General features: G+C 39.9%; 1 protein-coding gene across 3 annotated transcripts in view; it reads right to left on the reverse strand.

Annotated features, from left to right (window-relative positions):
• The window catches only part of ABTB3 (ankyrin repeat and BTB domain containing 3), a 127,824-nt gene extending 112,433 nt beyond the window's left edge, over positions 1-15,391 (reverse strand). For all 3 annotated transcript variants that reach the window (XR_011919367.1, XM_072400390.1, XM_072400389.1), the window contains exon 1: positions 14,323-15,391. Coding sequence is in view for 2 of the 3 variants with exons in the window: in XM_072400390.1 (XP_072256491.1) it covers positions 14,323-15,181 (859 nt within the window). In the remaining variant the exon portion in view is untranslated. The remainder of the gene's footprint in view (positions 1-14,322) is intronic.
• Positions 15,392-15,619: the final 228 nt, after the last annotated feature.

A 15,619-nucleotide genomic window follows, 5' to 3' on the forward strand; every position in this document is an offset into this window, starting at 1 on the left:
AGTTGGCAGCTGAGAACATTCACTCTGAGAATAGCTGACTGCTAATTACTTCTGCTAAAGTGAGAATACTTTTGATGAATTACAAGAGCAGGTATTTCATCATGGTGATGTACAAACACAGCCAGCGAACACAACATCAACTGCATTTATCAGCAGAGCAGTCAACTATCACTAATCATGTGCACTAAACAATGACCTCCCAATAATCTGCTTTATTAATGATAACATTCATGATGTACAAGCTGGTACAGTTATAAAAGACTATAACACTTCCCCTTTTTAAAGAGAAAGTAAAAAGAATAACTCCTCCAAATCAATGACCTATATTGCACACAGTCATAGAAAATCCTTACTTGCTACTGTCTTGTCCTTACTAAACCCCTCATTTATATTTCTCAATAGCCAGGTGGGATAAAAATCTACTCTGTATGTCCCAAAAGCCATTGCAAACCTATTTATTACATTGGAAAAGTAGTGGCGGCATCACTACTGTGCTTGTGCAGACAGCAGTGCCGTGGAAAGGAACCAACAGGCTCACTTATTATAAGCTGCCTGCAGACAACTACAGGTGGCAGATACAGAACCAGTACAGCACAGAACCAGGGTTTTATGTATGTTTAATATTCGGTAGATCCAAAGGAATAATTAAAATAACTCACCACAAAATCACATATTCACCTTATTAAATAATGTCAATTAATTTCAAAATATTGTTATTTTTTTTTCATCTGTATTCAGCTAGGAGGGAATTCAAAGAGTTGAGAAGTAGCTTGACTTGTGATGAGAGCATGTTGCCCTGCCCTTGTTGTCAGCTATTCTCCAGATGGTGTATGCTAAGCTCATCTATGAATACTGCAAGCCACCCTACAGCATGGATCAAGTTTCACAGGAAGAACAAGGAACACACTTTGAAACCCACAGAAAGGGAAAAGGGCAAAAAGAGAAGAAAGAGAAAAAAGGAGTAAAAACGAGTAAAAAAAAAAAATGAAAAAGGCAAGGATGGACAGAAAAGGGCAGATGAAGGAAAAGAAGAAAAGGAAAGAGGAAAGGGAGAAAAGAAAGAAAGAAAGAAAGAAAGAATAAAATGAAGTAAACAAGGGAAGTCAGATGCAAGAACATGCAAAGATAGTGCAAGAAGGTAAAAAAAACAAAACAAAAACAAAGGAAAATTAAACAAAAGTGGAAAACGAAAGAAAGAAAAAAAAAGAAAGAATAAAGAAGGAAAAAAGTGCAGTGTGGTAGGCTTAGTGGTCAGTACTCAGGTAGCAGGTTTAAATATTTGCCAGGATGCTAGTTGTTTGTTCTTTATGGTGCCAGCACTGTGAACTATATAACATGTACATATAAATAAATATGTCATAATTATTCAGGGAGTACAGGAAATGAGAAAGGTATTAAAAAAGGAGAAAAGCTGCAAACATTCCTGCATTCCGCATGCAGAAAAAAAACTAAAATGTGTCTAGAAGAATGTCATTATGAAAACACATATTTCTAATTTTCCTAATCTAAAGCAGCAATGTCTGCAGCACTTTAGGTGCCGCACTAGAATTCCTGGCAGCAAGCCAGACTTGTGACATAAAACAGAGCCTTTTTGTCCCTTGTACAAACTGACCAATAATGAAATCCAAGCAGGCATTTTACTACAGCCAGTATATCTGCAGACTTAGAGTCTTGGCTCTGCCAATAACATTTTCACATCAAAAAGCTGATGAAGGCAACACCTGTTTTAAGACACTGCTCTTCTACAACCCAGAGATTCATTAAAGAGGAGCTCTGGTCTGATACTTATACAACTCTGCCAAATAGCCCAACCAAACCATATTTTTGCTGCTGCATTTTTAAAAGTAGATTGGGCTCTTAAGTAGAAAGGTGAATAGGATTAGGGAAAAGGAATTTTACTTGAATCTTGGTGTCTTTTGTGCATTTTTTCCCAGATCTATGCAGTAATTCAGCTTGAAATTACTTCTGCACCTGCATCTGTGCATGAGCTTCCTGTGGTGAAGACCTGTAACTGCTGCTCTTTACCTTTGTGCAGGAAGACTGGTCTTGTGCCCGCCCCTCTGTAGCTTTCTATGGGCAGCCTGTAGTAGGGGGAACTGTTGAGTCCCACCCATTATTTTTTCATAAACCGGCCTATACTTTAGCTTTACCGGGACAAAATACTCAGAAACAAAAAGGTTTCCAAATCCAAATGCACAATGTCAAACACAGCTAAAAGATTACATTTAATTTACTAGCAGACGGCAGCATGTGATGTTTTACAATGTGTGTATTTAGTGAGAATAGATAATGGTCTTTAACTCCATTTAATTGTTTGCAATGCTTTAACCTCCGATGCCAAGTACCATGGATACTGAGCACTTTTCATGCTCGAATGTAAGCAGACAGGCAGCAAGCGCTTGCAGATTGCTTATTAAAATCTAAATTGCTACAGTAGCTGCAAGCGACACAGAATATGTGTGCTACATGGATCTCTTTTCCCTGTCCATATTTTCTTATTTATTTCATTTCATTGTTGTCAAACTGCATCTACCATTATCCATACAGTGAAGCACTATTGGAAATGGCATAATCAAATTTGAGATTAAGACTAGGGAATTCAGGTAGCTGCTTTGGGCACTGAATTGAAATTCAGGTCATAAAACGCCCCTTAAAAGCAGATGCAATGACTGATGTCCACAATAACAAATACACTGTTATATATATCTGGGGAGGCGGAAGCAGAAAAGCAGCCAATCAGAATCTGCTGCATGCACATCTGCACATCATTAGTGTGCTTCTGAACCATCACAGACCAATGAGCAGGCTGGTTTGTGTGTTCTTAATAATGTATATATTTGCCTGCAGTTTAGTTTTATACCTTGATCATCCTTCACACTAAACATAGCATGATTTTAGAACACAGTCAGTGAACCTACACAGGGAAAAACGGGTAAGACTAAGGTCACTAACTGTCATTTTATCTCCTATCTGCAATTCTGGTAATTTATTATGTTTTACATTTTGAATGAGTTGGACAAAGTTTACATTAGCCTTGGTTCAGCATGTTTGCAAGAAAACTTTAAGGCTTCCTTGAAAATAACTATAGTAACAGAATATATAAGTTCCAGTCCTTTATTTTTTGACTGATGTCCCAGTAGTATAAGGGATGCAAAAGCAGTACTTGACCACATCCATTTTTTTGAGGACATGGACCAATACTGTGATTGAACTTCGGCTTGGGATATTGGGGTCTGTAATTAAGAAGCTTTATAAAAAGAAGGTAAGGAGAAATTGGAAATTAGCCTAAAACTCCACCAGCTAGCAGGACGTAAGAATGTGTAACATTTAATATGTAACATGTAGGAATGTGTAATATTTGCAATATTTTATAGATACCTGATTTTTAGAACTAAAAAGGAATACCCCTATGTACTGTACAGCGCCGCCTAATATGTTGGCACCATATAAATACAGTACAAAAAAAAGAAGTTAGAAGACTTACTTTTCCATCTGCCCACACTGCTCCAATTCTGACAATTGGTCCCCTGAAATTCACTGGGAAACCAGCACATGAAATTGTCAAACTCCTTGGTGCCCCTAAAGTTTTTACTACCTCCTTCTTCAGACCCCTGTGGGGGACCTAGGAGAATGACCCTGCTGGAAGTGGTTTGCCAAATCACTTGGAGGGACCATTTTCCAGCAAGAATGTTTGAAGGCTCGGGCAGCAGGAAATCTAAATATCTTTTTCAGATATGATAGTTTAGGGATTTTATTATCTAATGACAAACCCCACTTTTCTTCTACTTTGTCCTTGTCTGGTGAAGAAGAAGAAGACATTTCTTTTTATCACTTGAATAAAGTTGGCTTTTCTGTTTTTTTGGAGGCAGGCATCCAATAGAGACACGGTATGACTAACTCCATTCCTGGAACCCAGCACAGTCCATCTACAAGAAGAATCTTGAATCTGACTAACCACATGCTGGTCAGGCGCTGTCACCATCTCTGCTGTCCTGTCGCTGTGCGACATATCAGGCATTCTGCTGTAACCATAGTAACAAATACCACGACTTTCATCACTGATAAAGTAACCAGCTCTCTTCAGTTCCCAAACAACGATCATGTAAAATACATTGCGGGCAGAAAGATCAAAATTTGTCCTTAAATTCTCCTATGCTGAGCTCATCATTAAAGTAAACCAGATCTAAAAAAAAAATAGAAGAGGTTGCCATTGTTGGCCTTTTAATGAAAATGCAGGTTGCCCGGGCATCTCTGATCTCAATATTTTCTAAATCAATGACTCAAAAAAGCACAAGTCCAGTCATTTCAATGGGCTAACAACCACAAGCAAGAAAATAGGCTCCTATGTGCACGGCAATGCAATGCACAAAGCATATGCAGGATTTAGCAGGTTCTTGTGTATTTTGGAATACTTGGATTAGTTGGAAATCTCTTCGGCTAGGAACAAGCTGACTTTGGGGATGGAGGATAAGGGTATGGTGAAGAACTAACTTCATCACACATGCCCAGGGGTTCCATACCTAATTGGCACATTATGACTGAATGAAATGTAGACACCAGCTGCAGAAGTTTTAGCCAAGATCAAACTTGAAGCTGTGAAAATGTGATACAACACATGAAGTTAAATGTAGAATAAGAAATCTGTAGTTTTTCAGTGATCTCCAGGAGGTTTTCCTTTCGGCAGATGTGTGTGCTGGTTCATGCATGCAGAGGAGCAGGGCACACACATCTGCCGAAAGGAAAACCTCCCAGAGATCACTGAAAAACTACAGATTTCTCCACTATATCTTATGGTGCTTGAGCCTACCTGCCTTGAGTACATGTTTGAAGTCTACTTTCATTCAAAAACATCACTATATTGGCCCTAAATGTTTACCACTTTCCTATACTTATAACATCAGTTTAACCAAGCTGCACAACAGACTATATATTATAACTACATGCATACAAATTTGCGGAAGTGCAGCTACCCCTGAAGAAGCCAATAACAGGCGAAATGCGTCGGGTAAAACGGTTACTATGAACTGATATGTTGTCCTGTACTATACCAAGCTACGGATTTACTTGTGCGCTTAATGTTAGACAATGTATGTATAGTGCCCCTTGGTCCTGAACTTCACCACACAGGACCACAACTCCCATGGTGGTTCACCAGAATTGTTTATTGATGTATTGCTATGCTATGCTATGAGATGTATCATTGAATACAATACTTTTTTGTTTGCAAAAAAACTCTTCCTCTCCTTTGTTCTTTACATATCTTACCTATATTTAAAGGGTTGGCACATTGTCCCTTAGGACATCCAGTATACTTAAACTTCGACCACCACGAACATTCCTACTTTATATTCTCATCTCTACACAAAACTGACATTCAGTTTTCTGGAATTCATGGAAAATTAATCACATGTTGGTTTCTTTCTTCCAATCCTCTACAGGAGAAGCATACCCAGCAGAATTATCAATTTCTCCCACTTTTAGAGCCACCTAAATTTCATAAAAAGTTTTCAATTGATTCTCTTTCTAAATAATTTGGGGAGCTTTTAGCCAAAGTGCCTTGTGGGAGAGGCCAGATCCTCATATTTCTGAAAGTGTATTTTGCACCCGTGTTTCTTACTGCTTAACCACACTCTAATAATATTTTACCTACAAAAAACATGCATTGAATTATCCCTAACAACCTGATGCTCATGAGTTTAACTGGTTTTCCTGTGTGGAGTTTTACAATGATGAAAATAGGATAGATAGAACCCACTGAAATGTTTGCCTGTATTTTTTTCTCTACATATTCTGTCCCAACTTTGACATCTAAGCCACTTGAAATAAGGAAGCAATCAAAGTGTTGAACAGCTGATGTTAGTCTATGCTAAGGTTTTTTTTTTTCAACAAAACGATTCCAGAACTGGCATGCCAAGTGCAAAGACAGATTTGGTGGTCTACCAAACCTAAAGTTCATTTAGACCACCAAAGTTAGCACTACAAGTCTTAACTTTGAATGGAGCTGGTCTATGATTGCCAGCTTCCGAGCTGTAAAAATAAACGGAATTTGGATAGATGCAATGCGATCAAGTAAAAAGAAAAAGAAAAAAAAACAACAGTTCAACCACTTCCGCTGGGAAATGTTATCACTTGAGTGATTTCTGAGCTGAAACAATGCACAGAACATGGCCTGGGAACAATATTCAGCTGAAATTTTGCCAGAATGTGAGCTATTACAAACCCATAGAGGCCGAATTATAATGTGAAAAAGGGAAGCCTTCACAAGGGGGAACACAGATTGTTGCATGCTTTAGAAAAGAGAATTACTCTCAGGATGGGTATTAAAAGAAAATGAAAGGGGGCTGGAAGCAGCCAGTAGCAGCCATAACAAGCAAACTGAGATATCATGTGCTGATTATACCCTCACATCTTAACAAAGAACAATAGTCTTATGTATTAAAACTGAAGCTGATGTTTTCCCAAATAGATGCTCCTTGGTTTTTCAACAAAGAAAAAAACAAAAGAGCAAGTAGGTGGTTGCTATTGGCTATGTTCCTAATGACAATGCATATTTCTTTTACCCTAAGCGTCAATGCAAGCCCCATGAAGAATATTAACAAGTCTATTTATAAATCAGTGAATCTGACATTCACCAAATGGACCTGGAAGATATTCAGCTGGAGAATGTTTGGTGTATATAAGATCCACTACTTAAAAAAAAATTGGTTCCAAGAGATCACAATGGGTAGTTTTCAGGACAGAAAGGAATGCCCTACCTAACGGTTACTCTCACACAAACCCTGTTACCCCTACACTAACTCTTCCTGTGCTCCTTAAACTAACCCTCCCTGTAACACTATTGCTAACCCAACCTCTAGCCCTGACAATATCGTACCTAACAGCAATCCCTATGACCCTCAACCTTTAGCCCTATCAGCGTTATGGTCAGAAACCACATGGTTAGCCACTCCTACTTGCATGGCATGCCTATATGCAGCTCACACGGGGCTTTCGGACAATTTATTTATTCAACACCTCTAAAGTGACCAATATCAATTTTGCTGCTTTTGCGCTTGCACCAGCGACCATTGTGACACCACTGGGAGCCTGATTTTGAAAGGCTCACAGTGTCCCCATTTAATCATTTAATAAATGCTCAGAGTGAATTTGCAAATATAGACAAGAGAAAATCAAATACTGCGACTTATGGACTAACCAGGTGTAACTGAAGCTATTTCAGGTTTAGACTAAACAGATGCATTATTTCAACCCACACACATAGCAGTGTAATTTTTTTTGCCAGGCAAAAGCAAACATACTACATGACACAATGAGCCTGATTTATTAAAGCTCTCCAATGCTGGAAAGGATACACTTTCATCAGTGAAGCTGGGTGATCCAGCAAACCTGAAATGGATTTCTTTACAGTCATGCTATTTGCTAGCAAATGTTTTGAATGTTGGACCAGATACATTCCAGGTTTGCTGGATCACTCAGCTTCACTGGTGAAACTGTAAACTTTCCAGCCTTGGAGAGCTTTCATAAATCAGGCCCAATGGAAGAACTAACAATAACGTTTTAATCCCACTCTTAAAAGAAAACTCCAAACAAATCCAGAAAATAGGGAATTTTAGTTGTAAGAGGATGGCGAATGTACAATTTTCATAATACTTCAGTACCACCATGTGTCCTGATGATCTAAATCAAATTATCCATCTAAATAAACTTTTGAAACTTATATACTTTACTTGCCCTGAGTGTTACATATTCCCCCACCCCTACCCTTAACGCTATCATATATGTCATATGACTCCACTTACATTCCCTTACTTCAACCTTTGGTTCCTTTACTGACATTAATAACAGATATTAAGAAGTGGCTGAAAAAAAGAATACAAATACATGGGAGGATGACTAGTCTTACATGGGACTCTCATGTGTGATAACACATGAGAGTCCCATGTAAGACTAGTCAATCTCTATCTGGAGAGGGGAACAAATTTATTACTCAATTTATTTAATGGATAAGGGAGGAAATGCTACCATTGCTTCCTTGCTGTTGAGTGAGATTCTTCGGTAAAGCCTCCATACAACATTTTGATTCAAGTGATTCTGTTGTGGGCCTTAGGCTAGGTACACACGTGCAAAATTTATCGTTTGAAAACGAACGATCAATTGCTATTCTTGATAATTTTGAACGATCGTATTTGCACAATTCTGTACATGCTGTAACAACACGATCATTCAAATATAATCCACCAATAATTTACACACACTGCATAAAATCGTTCAAATGATGCAGGAAGTGACGTGTACAGGAGAAAGTGTATCACAGAACAATCCACGATCACTGAACGACCGCACACAATAGATTACGAACGATCATCGCCCAATCAGATCCACCGGGACGGTCGTTGATTTCCAGCAAGATTCCTCGTTCCTCGGCATCATTGACCAGTCGTTGTGCACTTTTTTTGTTAACAATTATCGAATGATCTGTCGTGGGTCGTTCGTTTCCAACGACAATTATTGCACGTGTGTACGCAGCCTTAGCTTGATGGCCTATGAGACCCAATAAAGTCCATACAATCTTAATGGCAAGAGAATAGCCAAAATTTAAAATGTCTTATCAGAATGTATGTAAAGCATTACATTAGGATGTTTTTCTCTACAAGCAGGCAGACTTTATTCTAGACATATATTGGGCTTGTATAGTATCAGCAATGTGTCTACTTAGTGTGGGGCCCCAGGGCACAGGGTAGGGATTAATGTTGTTTACATTTGTAGATTCTCCTGGCAAATCTACATTTCTCCATGACAGGACTATGGTCCATGTCTGCAGCCGGGGTCTGGAGCACGTTCCTGTAATCAGCTAATTAGCTAACAATTCTTTCCCTTTCACCATCTCTAGTACAACAGGGACCCATGACAGTCACATTTCAGAATGTGTTTATTAATGAATATGGATGACATATACTTTTTTCACCAATAAACCGTTTTAGAATGACTTTTTAACCACAAAAAGGGAAGTTGTTACGCAAGTGTTTCCAAAAATCTGGGGCAGCTGGGGTCAACCTACAAAAACTTAGTCACCAGGACAATACAAATTCCAGGGTGCCACAGGTGAATTTTATTCCAAAAGGGCATGATGGACCTAATGTTTTTTAATGCCTCATGGCCAAGGATATTTATATATATATAAATACATTATATAAATATTCAAGACTGGAGTGTTTGGAAAAGCTTAATTTTTTTCCTGGAATAGAGAGGCTAGAATCACTAGAGGTTTCTTTATTGCACTTCTTTTACCTGCCGCAGATCTTCGCCTCCTTATCCAACATTACATAAAGCTAAATAAAAAGTTTTGGTTGTCTATAGATACATGAAACTGTGTCTGCCCTTCATGAAGTATCAACAGGTCTGTTTCTGCATATCCAAAATAACAAAGGGCATGTATGAAGCATGAACAGGAATGTACTAAGAAAACATTCTTTTTTACCCTAGGATGTCCCTCCTCTCCATTTTAGAAAACTGGGGTGTGTATGACAAAACATAAGGGATGTAGAATAAAAAAATACAAAAAATATAACAAGGCATTAGATTTGATTAAGCATCACATCTAATCAAAATCTATTAGAATAAAAGACATTCCCAATCAAAATTAAATTGATATATTGTTTGGAAATTTCAATTTTTTTACCCAATCAAGACTGTTTCCCCTGTTCACCACCAATGATGTAACTCTGGGATGATTTCCCCCACTATTGGTGGTCAGAACTGGTGTTGGTGGGTTGTGCACAAAACAGGGCTGGTTTCCCGCTGGTAATCAGGTAGACACATCAGGAGTACAGAGGGGGTCAGGCACCTAGTGACACAGTTGCTTTTTTAGTTACAGGTAAAGTCTTTTGGGCAGGATCAACCCAGGCTTCTTATATGTCTAGGATATACAGTACTAAGGGTGAGATCTACCTACCATAATTACAGACCAGCAGCCTTTGAGTTTTGAGTTATGCTGCCCAGCTTTATATGTTCAAGCTTTTCCTGTTGCATTTCCCACTATGTAAAATAAATAAAAAACAATCCCAGCAAGTAAAGTTTGATCCCTAATAATCGCCATAGCCATGTGCAGACCCTGCAGTTTGCAACCAAGATCTCACCGATACAGTTAAATCAGGCCCTCCATTCGTTTAGCTCTCGAGCATCTACCAAAACTTGAAATACCCTTAATAAAATTGGTAAATAACCAATAAAATACCATGTATTAATTTTTTAAAAACCGGTATAAAAGACATATTTCTCTCATACAACAAACGAGCTTCCATCTGCTTGAAGGAGCGATGAGTCAAAGAATAAGGAAGGCTTCGTATGTCCCACAAGCTCTGGTCATCAGGAATATGTGAACATAGTGTGCGCTTGTTCTTTGTACTCGCCTTTTTCATGTATGTTATGGTATTTTCCCTCACGTTTGTTTTTCAGGGCTTTTTTTAGCTGTCTTCTGGGTTTTTTTCCTCCACTCTCAGATAGCTTTACACTAAAGGTTCCTTTCATGGGTTCCCCCTACTTAGCTGCTCAAATGTCAGTACAGCGCAAGTTAACTGTACACACATCTCACTCCCACCCACACCTGTGAAATGAGACAATGTTCTCGCAAAACCACAACTAAATAAATCAGCATATAGTCAAGTCAGCTATAGGACAGATGAATGAAATATGTTTTAATGGAGTTTTATAACCTTTTAATCAAACTGTGTGGTTAAATGGGGATTAGTGATCTTTTAAAGGGTCAGTTCATTGAAAAGTGAAATTTAGGTTACCGGTTAAGTTACCAGCTACTTGCCGACTGCTCATATTGTCTGGGGACTCCCAAGGCAAGATCAGTGCAATAACTCCTCTCTGTCTCTGTTACATAACAGGAAACAAGATAAATATTCAATAGGTGACTAAGACCTATTTATAAAGGACAGCGTGCCTCCGTTCATTAGAGATCTAAAGACCAACAGCAGGATACATTAAAGGTCTTCCATTATCCAATATCAGTTTTGAATAGACTGATCCTTTAAAAATGAACTTTTTAGAGGAAATGTCTTGAAAGAGAAAGATCACAGGAACAGGAAGATTGATGCAATGCAAATTACGACAGTTCGTATGACTTATTAAAGAGATTTAAGTGGTGGGCCCCTTCAATAAATTAGATTTAAAGCAAACCAGGGCATTGTCTAGGCACTGCAAAGCAACTGTGTGGCTTTCATGCCATTTTCCCCAAAGCTCATGCTTCCTTTTCCTTTAGTCCTCCACTTCCCTCATTCTTCCTGTCACCCAATATTCCACAAGGAGCAAAGAAAATAACCTGGTTCTGGTTAGCACTGGTCCTAAAGTGAATCAGGGGAGAGAAGAAAAGATGAGTATGTGTTGCTTGGGAAGAGGAGAGAAGTATGTAAACCTCGGCCCCACCTAGACAAATCACAAGTTCAACAGGTTGAGAGAAATCCATAATGGCTGGGTGTTTGGACCTTGGAACTCAAGTGCACAGGTCACACCAAAGAAGTCTTTACACTAATCCTTTCTGTTCATAATTTACAACCCTGTACAACATTCTTCATAGCAGCACTAGAAGTAGAAATGAGCATCTGATTCTTCTATCTTCTCATAAGGAAGAAAATATTTTATAGCACAGCTTTCTCCAACTGGCCAGGCCACATATTACAATGCAGCAAATACTATCATCCTTAGTGTGACTCTATGGCCATCTTCAATGGAACTAGTAAGTAGTGTCTATTATTTACATAAAACTGAAAAATTAAAAGACCTTTTAAATTGGCAACATATAACTCTATTGCATTGAAAGCTGCATCATCAGTCAGATGATACTGCTATCTAACCATTTCTAAGCAGTCCACATGGTATACATCCAATGCTCCCAGCACAATGATGAGCATCAATAATCCATGTGTCAGGTATAATATATCATAGGAAAGAACACGACATGCTCTGAGCTGACTGTACACATCATGACCGCTTGTTTCTGGGGAGTTTGTGGTCACAGCATAAAGCAGGGTGACTGACAACAAATGCAGTATGTGTATCTCTGTATGCACTTACAGAATTAGAAATCGATAGTCATTGTCTTGATGATTAGATTAAAGAAGCCACTGTATATGGTGATAGACGGCTGTATTAGTATTGTTGGTCAATACTGGGTATTATTATTGCTGTGTGCTTGTATATTTGAATGCAAGGATAAACCATTCTGCATATTTGTGTGTACTGTGTGCACCATGCTACAAATGTGTGGGCTGATATCACAAGTGTGTGTATACCGCACTGCATAAGTGGGCTTATGTGTGCATACTGAACTGTGGGTGGTAATAGTTATTATATATGTGAGTGTGTATATATATATATATATGTGTGTATATATATATATATATATATATATATATATATATATGCTTTTATTGTGTGTAAAATTTGGAACTTGCATCTATCTATCTATATTTCTTGCTCTGCTTCTCTCGAATTCTCCCTTATTATTTATTGACTTGGCTACTCAATCTATCTACCTGTCTACATATCCTTCTATCTCAGGATCTATGTCCAACTAGAGTCCTCGATGGCCACTTACAGGCCAGGATTTTCATAGAAACCGAAGCAAAATACAAAAGATAGTATTCAGATCCTGGCTCTCGATGACTGTAGTTGGACCATCCTGATTTATTAAGTCAATCCTTCCATCAATCCATATGGTGCAGGGGTGGTTGAAAGCAGCTCACTTGAAAAGCAAAATAGAACATCTTCAAAAAACACCAACATATTCAGCAGCAAAGTACAGAAGCACAGGAGAGCAGTAAAAGTCAAGCTTGACACACTGGAGAAGACACACACTTTGAGACACATCCAGCCTACAGCTGACAACACAGTTGTAAAATACACAGCTGAGTGTGTGAGGCTGGGAGGGACACACGCCACCATTCCACAGGCTGAATGCCATGGACATAGCTGGGAAAATTGATGCAGCATGGATTCAATGTACCAGCGCTAGTAAACAAGCTTTGAAATCATTAACATCTTGCCATGAATGAAGAGCCCCCAGCTGCAGCAGCCGCAGCAGACCCCCAGATCCATACACTGATACAAAAGAGAAAGCTCTGTTTTGCTTTCCTGGAGAGAGAAGGTTTGGTGATAGTGTTTTAAAACCCCACAATGAACCAGATAAGTCATATTCAGCAATAAATATGAAGCAATGTATTAGTGACAGTATCTGCTGTACAGGTGTCACTGGTTGCTGCTGAACAGGAAGCCTGCAATACACTGCCCTATACAGTCATATAGCAATGCAGACTTATCATCAATATGTATTCAGTTAGCCCAAGCCTTGCTGAAAAATATTGAATTCAGTTCATATTCGCATTGACGCAATCAAGGTCAGTTGTTTGGCACCATGGATGTGCCCTGTTATCTGTGAAGATGTACTCCTCCTTCTAGATTAAGATTTGTTTCACGTCAATCTGCAGGAAGAGAGAATATTTTGGGGAAGGTTTTGCAGCAGTGTTTTGCTAATATAATTTCCAATATATTTGCTCATCTTGGTGAAGAGCTGGTGGTATGATTAAATGGGGCTTTTTTAAGCATACAATTCCAGTAGCAATGAAGTGCAATAAGCCATCCCAGCCAATCAGAAATCAGATTTTCCTAGCCTGCCCACCCTAAAGGTACTTGGAGCCTTAGGGTAACTGTCTTGTTTACCCCGATATGACAACATCTAACAACAACCATAGACCGCAGCCCACCTGTTAAGAAAAAAAAAGGCCAATGGATGGGCTGGAATTTTCTCGGTTGACAGTTTATATTTTCCCAAGAAAGGAGTGGCGTTGGATATAAAGCCCATGCACCTAAGGGGGTGGTGGCAGGTATCATAGCAAGGAAATTCTCAGCAAAAATTTCATGCCAATTGTAAATCTAAGGCTGAGTTAACCTGTTGAAATGTGATTAATGATTGGCTGCCATTGACTATTTCTCTTTGCACCATGTTACTAAACAAGCTCAGTTATGTTGGATGATATATTATCAATTACAATGTAATCAGTACTGCAGGGTATGTCCTATAGGGTTGGTATTAGCACACAACAGCATCATGGTCACAGGTAACCATGAAATATGGATGGTCACCTACAGCAGATACCAAAAGGATCATCATAGTAAATACAGCATACCCATTAAAGGGTATCATTGCTTTGTAGAAATTTACAGAGAAATATTGGAGGACCACGCTGAATATTAATGAATTAAAGCCCTCTTTTTTTACTTAATTTTATAATCTTGGCTTTTTTTTCCTCTACTACTCACCACTTGCATTTTTACCGCATATAAGGTGCTGGTAAGGCTGAAGTAAACCCCATAGCTCCGAATCGTTGTTAATTGCTTGCTCCAGGGATTCTGCGGTAAAGTTGGGCACTTCGTTCTCCTTTTCGGGGCGAGGCATGGCGAGGACCCTCTTGCAGATCTCCTTGAAGAGAGTCTCCACACAGGCCGTCAGGTAGATGGCGGAGTGTTCGTGGATCCTCAGCGCTACCCGGCTGTCCACCATCCACCTGTAGAACTTCCCAACGGAAAAGGTGAGACCGCAGCGGACCGACTTGCCCCGGCTAAGCCGGTCCCCGGTGCTCATGTTGTATAGGGAGAGGGCACCGAGGGCCGAGGCGGTACAAGCGGAAGACAAAGACCAGGCCAACACGATCTCCATGGCACTTTGGATTTCGTACTTGGTACATTTGGCGAAGCGAAGGCTCAGCCGTTGAGCCTCTTTGGCGATCCGGACCAGAGATCTGCTGACCTGGGTGGACAGCTTGGAAAGGGCATCTCTGCTGGCATTAGTCAAGATTTGCTCTTTCTTTAGAAGAGCTTCCACCTCCTCAAGGCTCCAGGGGACTTCCTCAAGGTCAGGCAGCCTGGAGCACTGTCCTGAGCAGTCCAGGACCTCGGAGTCTTCAGCCAGGACAGTGTTGACCGTGTCAAAGCTGTTGTGTCTACTGTGCATGGAGTCAGTTAGTAGCCAGCAGTTTCCTCCATGGGCATAAGCTACCGGGTGAGAATCTGAACACAGGGACAAGTTGGAGGACCTGATGGAATCTGCAGCCCCACCATAACCAGAATCCAGGGTCAAATCTTCCAGCGTCCTCACAGCTGTCTTACCTCTTCTTGCCATAACTGCACTTCATACTGCACCACTAAAACTAAGAGGAGGAAAAAAAAGACGGCTCTCTGCTGCAGTCCTTGCCTGCTCTTGCACAGAATGACTCCTTCAAGGGTTCATCTAATCCGTCTTCAGAAATGCAACCGAAATCCTGCGCTAATGTGCAATATTCCCCAGCAGCAGCTAGAAGCCAAGCAGCCAGCTCCGAGCTCCGCACTGCATTATAGCAAGAGGCGAGCAGTGAAGAGGGGAATCAACGGACAGGGCGTGGTTATGTAAAACAGGGAAGGGGAGCGACCAATCGGCGGGCCGGCTGGGCAGGAGAATGAGCAGCGGGCTGGGAGGGGTGGGAAGGTAGTAGTGACTTGGAATGTCAGGCTGCTGGTGGACTTGGGGAGACTCCATAGATAAGGCTGGGGATAGAAATACCTTCAGGACAATGACAGACAG

The sequence above is a fragment of the Pyxicephalus adspersus genome, chromosome 2 (genome assembly GCF_032062135.1).
Source record: "Pyxicephalus adspersus chromosome 2, UCB_Pads_2.0, whole genome shotgun sequence".
In the NCBI taxonomy this organism is placed as follows: domain Eukaryota; kingdom Metazoa; phylum Chordata; class Amphibia; order Anura; family Pyxicephalidae; genus Pyxicephalus; species Pyxicephalus adspersus.